Raw genomic sequence first — 8,814 nt, forward strand, 5'->3', positions numbered from 1 at the left:
TCCTCCGCCACCTCCACCTATTGTTTTTACCGTGCCACCAACTCTGCAGTCACCCTCTAGACTTGTAACAACTATCGACATACTCTGTCTATTTGCGTACTCCGCCGTGTCCACCTAGAACACGTCCTTGGAACTACGGAATCTTTTGTGGAGAGATCTCGCTCTTGCGTTTCTTCTATCTTGGTGAAACTCCGGGTGCATGTTTCTGGGGATTGGGGGTATTGATAGATGTTCCCTTATTTTCCTTGGGATGTCTCTCCGCACTCTGTGCTGTGCTTCGTAGGTTATTCCGATGTCATCTAAGATGTGTCTCCCCGTCAAACTCTGTGTAAGCCTTTCATACTGCGCTACTCTCTGGGCCTCAATAAGTTCGTCTAATGTGTTGTGCACGCCGAGCGTCAAGAATTTCTTGTTTGACGTATTTGCCAGAAGTTCCTAGGCTTGCTTATACGCCCTCCTAATAATGCATTCTATCTTGGCTTTCTCCGTAGCATAGAGCTTGAGGTAAGGGACCACATATACAATATGACTAATTACGAATGTTTCTATTAATCAGATGAGATTGTGCTTTTTCATAAAATAGTGCCTGTTGGATATCCCCTTTATTAGTCTGATTGTTTGTTGAACACTATTGTCAAGTAGTCTAATGGCTTCTCTGTTACGGCCATTTTCGGATATGCAGAGTCCCAGTATTCTCCGGCTCTCCACTATCAGTGTTGTGGTGCCTTCTATTGTGACCACAATGCCTGGCCTTTCCTTAATGCTTTTTCGACCCCGGCATGTGGGTATACAGAGCAGAAGTTCTGATTTTTGCTAGGAGCATCTGAGTCCCTTGTCTCTGATGTAGCCTTCGACCGTGTTTACTGCTGTTTTTAGGATCTTTTCCACATGCCCATCGCGTCCACCCGCCACCCAAAGGGTGATGTCGTCTGAGTATAGGCTGTGTCCGAGTCCTTCGATCTTTTCGAGTCTCGAAGGAAGACCGATCATTGCCACGTTGAATAGAAAGGGAGATAGGACTGAACCCTGCGGGGTAGCCCTGTTACCTAGTTTGAGCGCCTGCGATTTGGATTCTCCAATTGAAATCTTTGCGGTATGATCCGTCAAGAAGTCTTTGATGTACGCGTATGTTTTACGCCCTACATCCAGCTTTTGTAGATTTTGCAGTATTGCCTTGTGCATGACGGTGTCAAAGACCTTAGTTATATCGAGACCTGGTATTGCCTTGGTGTCTAGTTTTCTCACCTGCATCTATGATCTCATGTTTTAGTTTGGGCATAATATCCTGCGTCGATAACGTGGGTCGAAATCCAACTGTGGTATGTGGGTAAAGTCCTCCATCATCCATGTATCTCGTGAGGCGTGTGAGAACCACATGTTCCATGAGTTTACCGACGCAGGATGTTAGCGATATGGGCCTTAAGTTCATCAGTTGTGGTTTCTTTCCAGGCTTCAATATAAGAATGATTTGGGCTGATTTCCATTGACTTGGAATGCCACCTTGCTCCCAGCAGTTATTCATGTAGTCCGTGAGAGCTCGGATGGATACATCGTTGAGGTTCCTGAGTGTTTTGTTGCTTATCCCATCAGGTCCTGGTGTAGATTTTGGGTTGAGCCTGGCAAGTTCATATATGACTTTTGCCTCTGTAATAGGGGTATCCAGATCAGGATTTTCATTACCTAGATAATCCGGGAGTCGTTCTCTATCCGCATCTCCAATTTACATTTTTTTGGAGCTCTTGAAAGAGCTCTTCCTCTGTACCGTCGTAGCTGTGTATAACCTTCTGTAGATTGTGTCTTTGTATGGTATTTGTACTACCGGGGTCCAAGAGGCATCATAGAACGTTCAGGTCTTGGACATTCCTATCTGCCTTTCCATCAAGTTGCATGTGGCCTCCCACTTTTGTTGGGTTAACTTATTTGCATATATCTCGATTTCCTTGTTTAATTCCACAATTCTCTTCCTTAATTTCCGATTACGTTTTTGCTTTTTCCATCTTTTCAGCATACTACCTTTCGCTTTCCACACGTGCAATAATCTGCTATCCGTATCTTCTATCCCTGCCTCCTCTGGAACAGTTTTGGTAGCTTGTTTACTGCTTTCTTGTAGTTTCTCTGCCGATTTCTCAATATCCGTTATAGTGTCTTCCGCATCTTCTGGTCAGATTTTGCGGAAAGAGTCCCATTCTACAAGTTTCAGTTCTCTACCCTCTTTTTCCTTGTGCCTGATTGTACCGTTGTGACGACGATGTAGTGGTCACTACCTAAGCTTTCCTGCATGTTTGTCTATTGAGAATCTGCTACATTCTTCGTAAATGTGAGATCTGGTGTTGCGTCGTTGGTTACGCTGTTTCCTATTCTGGTTGGTGCCTGAGGGTCAGTTATGAGCGTTAGTCCTTCGTGCTGAGGACTGCCCATAGGTTTCGGCCCTTAATGTTCTCTATGCTGTATCCCCAAGCCATGTGTGGCACGCTAAAATCGCCGACCACGACTAGCGCCTGCTTGTGTGCTACGCTCAACACATTGTGGAAGAGTGGGTCGAATTTGGGCTTGTGTTGGGTTGGACTGTATATGTTAAGAATAAAAAGACTTCCCTTTTCTTTACAGGAGGGGATTATTTCAATCAGGACGTGGTGTATGCTGCACATACCGGTATCATGCTTGACAGCCGAGAGGTTTCTGTGTATCAGGGTTGTGACAGTTGCCTTCTCACCGAAAGCACTGTAAGATTTTACCCCAATAATTTTGCCATCCCCCCCCGGTCTCCTACAGGGCGATGACGACATCTGGAGTCTCCTTACTTGTTATGAACTGCTGCAGATTTCCTCGCTTGCGATGATACCCGTGGCACTTCCATTGACAAATTGCGTATTGGTTACGCGACGCCATGTTGATTTATCTGTTCTTCCCTGGTGGCCTTGCTATTTTCTACCACATTCGGCCTGCTATATGGTTTGCTTTTAACTGGTCCTGCACCTGCCGGCCAAATATCCTTTGGTGTGCTTTCTTGTGTCGCTACTCTATTCCCTAATCCATCGAATCATTGTTTAATCTCTACATACATGTTTGTGATTTGTTGCTGTAACCCATCGAACATTTCTCTAAACATTCCCATAACCTCGCTGATTGCAAAGACTCTTTTTTTCAACCGTTTCTTGCGCCCTCCTTTTGTGTGGTGGTGCTTCCCCATTCGCTTGTGTGGGAACGGGTGTTGGAGCTCGACTAGGCGTTGATGTCGTACTGGCGGAGGGTGTGAATCAGTGTTTTTCCTGCACAAATACTTTAACACACCCAGCCAATTTACTTTCTTCTATATTCCTCAGTCGTTCTTCATAATCAATTTTAATGTGATAAACAGCAGTGGGGATAAAGGGCACCCCTGCCTCATTCCCTTGTTGATATCAACTTTCTCCTCGCTCCTCATCCCTTCCAATTCATCGGAAGCAATATGTTATAGGTAAACCTCTCTCAAAAGCTGTAGACAATAGTCACCTAATCCTTCCCCTTCCAGAATATCCCACAAAATGTTGCGGTCTACGTTGCCATAGGTTCCTGTAATGTCTAAAAAGGCCACTTATAACGGTCTGCTTTTTACTTTTCATATTTCAATACACTGAGCAAGAACAAATAAGTTATCCAAACATCTACCTATTCTGAAGCCATGCTGAAGTTCTCCAAAAATGCCATTATTCTCTGCCCATGCTTGCAGCTTTAATTTGATTGCCTGCATTGCTAGCCTGTATATTACCGATGTAATGGTCAGCGGTTTATATGAGTGAATTATATCTTTCTCCCCCTTTATAAATTAAATTCATTCTACTTTGTCACCAACTGTCTAGTATTCGTCTGTCTTTTAAAGTTTTTTGCACTGCTTTCACCAGAGTTTCCTTACTTTTTGGTACTAGTTCATTAATCAGCCTAACAGGAACCTCGTCTAGCCCTGTGGCTGCGCGCTTAGAAATTTTTCTTCGGTTTTCTTCCAGTTGAAATTTGTCAGCACCAGCTCCTTTTCCACCTGGGTCTCTTTCATGTTCTTTTTTTCTTCAAATACAACCTCGTCATTGCCTTGGAAAGAGTCAGCTGTTATGTTTCTGATGTAATTTATTGCTGCTTCCCCTTCCAGTTTGTTTCCATCTTCTTCTAATATATGTTGTTGTATTGTTGTTGACTTCCTGCCTAATAATTTTATGTGGTTCCAAAACATTCTAGGTGCAGCCTTCTTTTTCACATGTATTTCTGACAAACAACGTTCACTTTCACCTTATATCTTTGCTTGCACCAGTATTTGAACCTGAGACTTTTTCTCCCGGTATATTTCCCATTTACTGGCTACTTCATCCAGTGGCAACTGCGCCTTCTTTGCCTGCCTGTGCTGTTGGGATGCTTTCTGTCATTTGTGTCTCGTATCTCCCTGTTCCACCAGCTTTTCGGTTTCTTTTTTCCTTTCCAACAAACATGCTGTTTCTCTTTCCGTTTTTCTGTCATTATTAAACTTAGAAGCTCACTATATTCCCGCTCTTTACTAGGCCATTTGCCAAGTTCTTCCTCGACTCTAGTGACTACATTTATTATTTGTTCAGCATTCAAATTTGGACTGGCCATATTGCACTCCTTGCTCTCTTTCCCAACTACATATACTATTTTTAAAATGATGTGTTTATGGTCCCTCCTTATGCTGCTATACCCTTCCTCATCAATGACCATTTCTCTCAACTTACCATGAGTTCCTTATGTCATCAGAGAGTAATCAATGGTTGATTGCTGGTTTCCCACTTGCCAAGTGATCTGCCCTTCACACTTAGGCCCTGTATTCACGATAACGAGGATGTTGCTCACAAAGGTCTAGCATTGACTTCCCGTTGTTGTCGGTATAGCCATCTAAATCCTGTATGTGGGCATTCATGTAACCTAATAGGATAATTTCAGCGTGATTCCCGAAACCCTTTATATCAGCACTTGTGCACTCCACTAATCCTTTATTTTTCTCTGCAATTATTTCTGGTCCACAAATACGTAACGCCCAGCCACGTTTTTTTTTTTCCCACTCATTGTACCTGATAACCAATGATGCTCTTGACATTTTGAATTTACTCTTTTCCATTTGGCTCCCTGATGGATGAGCATTCCGACTCCCTCTCGCTTTCTTTCCGACTTAGTTCTGTTGCACGCTCCCTAAACATAGTTGTCAATCACTGGTGGCTCTTCCGAATCTCTAAGGTGTGTTTCTGTAAGGAAACGCACCTTAGATTATGACGGCACGCACGCAGAAACAAGCGTGGTCAGGCACGGTCGCGGAGACTGCGAAGGAACGGAACCCCAGTGCTGACGTCACTACGCCGCGGTTGCCGGTCTCTGCTCGCATCGTCAGCAGCAGCGCGCGGCGCTCGACGGGGGGCGGAACGACAGCGCAATTTTAACCGGCGATTACGTCGTTCCAAATACGTGCATGGTTTATAAGGTTTCCGCATCCGTATATGAGCGTCTTATTGAATTCGACTATTCAGCTTCCCTTTAATGTCCTACCCGGTTGAAGCACGTGGCGCGAAAGGACGCTCCGACTATCCTGCAAAACCAAATGTACACGAAACACACCCGCGCACACAAAAAAAAAAGCATGAAAAAGAAAAAAAAAAGAAAACTACCCAATTATTATTTAAGGGCTAAAAAATTCAACAATTTAAAAACAGAAGCAATCTCAAAGCATGCACAAAAACTTATTTAGTCGCGGCCACGGAGCCCTTTGCTCAAGCTCAAGCCACACACCGCAAGTGTGAGAAGCAGCGCCTTCTACAGTAACGCTTAAGCGCCTGCTTTAAGAGGCAGCAGTTTCAACTAGAGTATACCTAAATCGACACAGTGTCGCAATGAACGGGAACGAACAAATTGCATCTCCACGGCTTTTAACACACGCTACCTTACGTATACTCTGTTGCCAAACACTTGACGAGAGGCAAGGTCCTACCTTCTTGAAGCGATTTTCACAGATCCAGGTAATAGCGCGCTTGACTTCGTACTTGAACTCGAGTTCCGAGCAGCCTACCGTAGGTTTGACATCGTCGGCCGACACGTCGGCGGTGCGATCAATCGCAGCTTGATCACTGCTGCTGAATGCTGATGCCATGGCAACAGCGCATCAATTTGATAAATTACTGAACTTTCACAGAGATTCAAGGCTCGAACCTAAGCTGTCCTGTGCCACATTTTTAGAGCACGTTGTAACCCATGTTGTAAACAAAAACACATGGAGGAAGGCACATGTTTGAGGGGTTGCCAGAACGTTCATTAAACGTCGCCACTAGCGTTGTCACCACTAAAAATAAAGGGCCAAAATATGGCCAAAATAAAAGCCAGCTACAGTTTAAACTACTAAAAGTTTACAAAAAAGCATAACAAGATAAAAAATTATAGGCAGCCAAATCTTTGATGATATCGACAAACATAGCGTTTCTAACCAAATACCCTAGAGGGAAAGAAAGTGTCTGCGTTCACCCGGTCGACGGAACGCAGTTCACCCAAACGTCACGTCCGGGATAACGCATTCTTTCTTTGTTTTTCGCGTCCGTGATGTCACATCCGTCTTTGGTTTTGGCGGCAGAATGGCAAGCTCAAAGAGAAGCTACGCTCAAACAACTGCACAAAGACGTGGATCGTTTATTTTTTGGGGCTTGTGCTATCGTAAGCTATCGTAAGTACTTCCTTTTTCCATTCGATGTGCATCTACTATGCAAACCTACGCTTTCGGCTGCCTGATACTTCATTTCCAGATTCCTTACCAGCTTATTTTCCTGGCCGCCGTTCCTGCGACCCGGTCGCAGGAGTGGAAAGGGGGGGTAAGCGTTATAGTGCCCTGGTCGTACGAACGCTTAGGGCCCGAAAGCGTTAGGTTCACCCAAATAGACGCTGAATAATGGTTTGGCTTGGCTCCGTATATTATTTTTAAATAGGTGGCGCTAAAGCGATGAACGCGACGATCGAGCCCTGAATCGGTGCTTCCGTTCTTCCCGTGCGGTCTTCGCCTGTGTCCGTGGCTGTGGAGAAGTGATTGTAGCTGTTTGATGTCGTAAAATGTGAGAGCTTGTGGCGAAGTGATTGGGAATGTCCGTAGTAGTTCTGCCCATGTAGTGTTTTGCGGACTTCACCTGTGCCTGTGACTGATCGTGTTGCCCAATAGCTTTGTGGAAAGCGACGTGGTTTGTGTGGATGTCATCGCAGCGTTTGCCAGCTCCTGGGTGGCCCGTGTGCCAGTTATTGATGGCGTTGCCCAGTAACTTTGTGGAAGTTGATGTACCTTGTGTGGATTTCGTTGCCGCTTATGACTGCCTTAATTATAGGTGGTGACGCTGCCTTTTGAAGCGCGTCCGAGCGCGAGAAACTTCACCGATTTTTTGTAAACAACGTAGACGTCTCGAAATGTTAGCTAGAAATCAACCAGCAGCAAGCCAAGTCTTTATTTTGTGGTTTTTCGAGCTTATGCTCATGCGAGCAGCAGAAGGACAAAAGGACCGTTACATAATGTCAGTTCCATAAAATCAGCTTTGCCGCAATACAGTCATGTTATGCGGTGAAGCATACGTAATGTATTGCGGTAAAGTATATGAAAACGTAGGCAGGGACCACTGCGTTAGTGGGGCGATTTTCTTGTATTATGGTCATGGCCGTGCGCGAACAAGGAAAAATCACGGTCGAAGCGCATGGCACAAACCTTGCCAATGCTTCAATTGGAAAAAGAGAGAAAACGAATTGGAGTGGGCGATGCTTGGAGTGGGTGATGCCAAAAACAAAGCCTTGACTTTTGTATTATCAAAGCAGTTCCGAGAATAGTCAATCATATTCCAAGCTCCTGCATTATTTATGATTGTTTAAAGTATATTCCTATATTGTGCACCAGCCTTAGCACCAATTCTAATGTACTTTAATGATGTAAGTTTAATAACACGTGGCAAATATATAATTTGTGCTGTATGGTATTGTGCTCTTTGTAAGCTGCTGCTTTCATGTGGTAATGTGTACATTGGCTGGAAGACTTGATGCATCCTCCTTATAGAACTCATTGAAAGGTGAACCACCTGTCGAGCCATCATTGTTCTTGTTGTACACCAGATTTCACAAACATGGGGATAGTTATGATACAGAAAGAGTAGCTGAGGTTTAATATATCCAGATTCATGCACAGGAGTGCGGGTGTCGACCATCTATCTCTCTAACTCAGGTTGAATGTGCCTACATGAGTAACATGTAACACTTGTTGGGTGTCTGGTTTCTTTTATTGTTAGCTTAGTTTGTGTTTTTTCTCCCATTTGTAGGTTTTAGTGTGTGTTGCTGTGTATGTATATAATTGCTTCCAGAGTGGCTTTCTTGTTGCTAATAAATTTAGAGAAGGCAGCGTTCTTCATTTTGTGCATCAGACAGCAAGTGAGCATGTTTCAAAGGATGTTGGATTTTGTTGCCATAAGCAACAAAAAGGCATAAGCATATAGACTGCTTGCTGGAGGTACTCTTTATAGCATTAAGGATATTATCATGCTGATAACTCTGTGCACAATAATTAGAAAGATCACATCATGTCTGACATGTCTTCTTGCCACCATGAAATCTTGTCAGATGCATAACACGGGACATACACCACAGATCTTGGCCAGCCATTCTCATTTGTGGTCTCGACCTCCTACCGCTGAGCAGACTGGTCCAAGAGACAAAACATGCAACTTTTATCTGATTAAATGTAGTGCATGTTGCACAAAATTAGATGTCAGGTGTTATTGTTGTCACAGATACATATCTGTGAGCCTCATAAACTAATGTCAAAAGAAAGAG

At 44.0% G+C, this 8,814-nt stretch overlaps 1 protein-coding gene across 2 annotated transcripts in view; it reads right to left on the reverse strand.

The window, feature by feature from the left end:
• Dph2 (Diphthamide biosynthesis 2) overlaps nt 1-6,265 on the reverse strand; it is a 67,953-nt gene extending 61,688 nt beyond the window's left edge. Inside the window, exon 1 of one of the 2 annotated variants that reach the window (XM_075673361.1) lies at nt 5,963-6,265. In XM_075673361.1, the coding sequence (XP_075529476.1) occupies nt 5,963-6,121 (159 nt within the window). In that variant the 5' untranslated portion in view covers nt 6,122-6,265. Of the gene's footprint in view, nt 1-4,718; nt 4,872-5,962 lie in introns of those variants that run through there. The other variant, XM_075673362.1, reaches the window with a different exon arrangement.
• Nucleotides 6,266-8,814: the final 2,549 nt, after the last annotated feature.

Source organism: Dermacentor variabilis, chromosome 10 (genome assembly GCF_050947875.1).
Source record: "Dermacentor variabilis isolate Ectoservices chromosome 10, ASM5094787v1, whole genome shotgun sequence".
Taxonomy (NCBI): Eukaryota; Metazoa; Arthropoda; class Arachnida; order Ixodida; family Ixodidae; genus Dermacentor; species Dermacentor variabilis.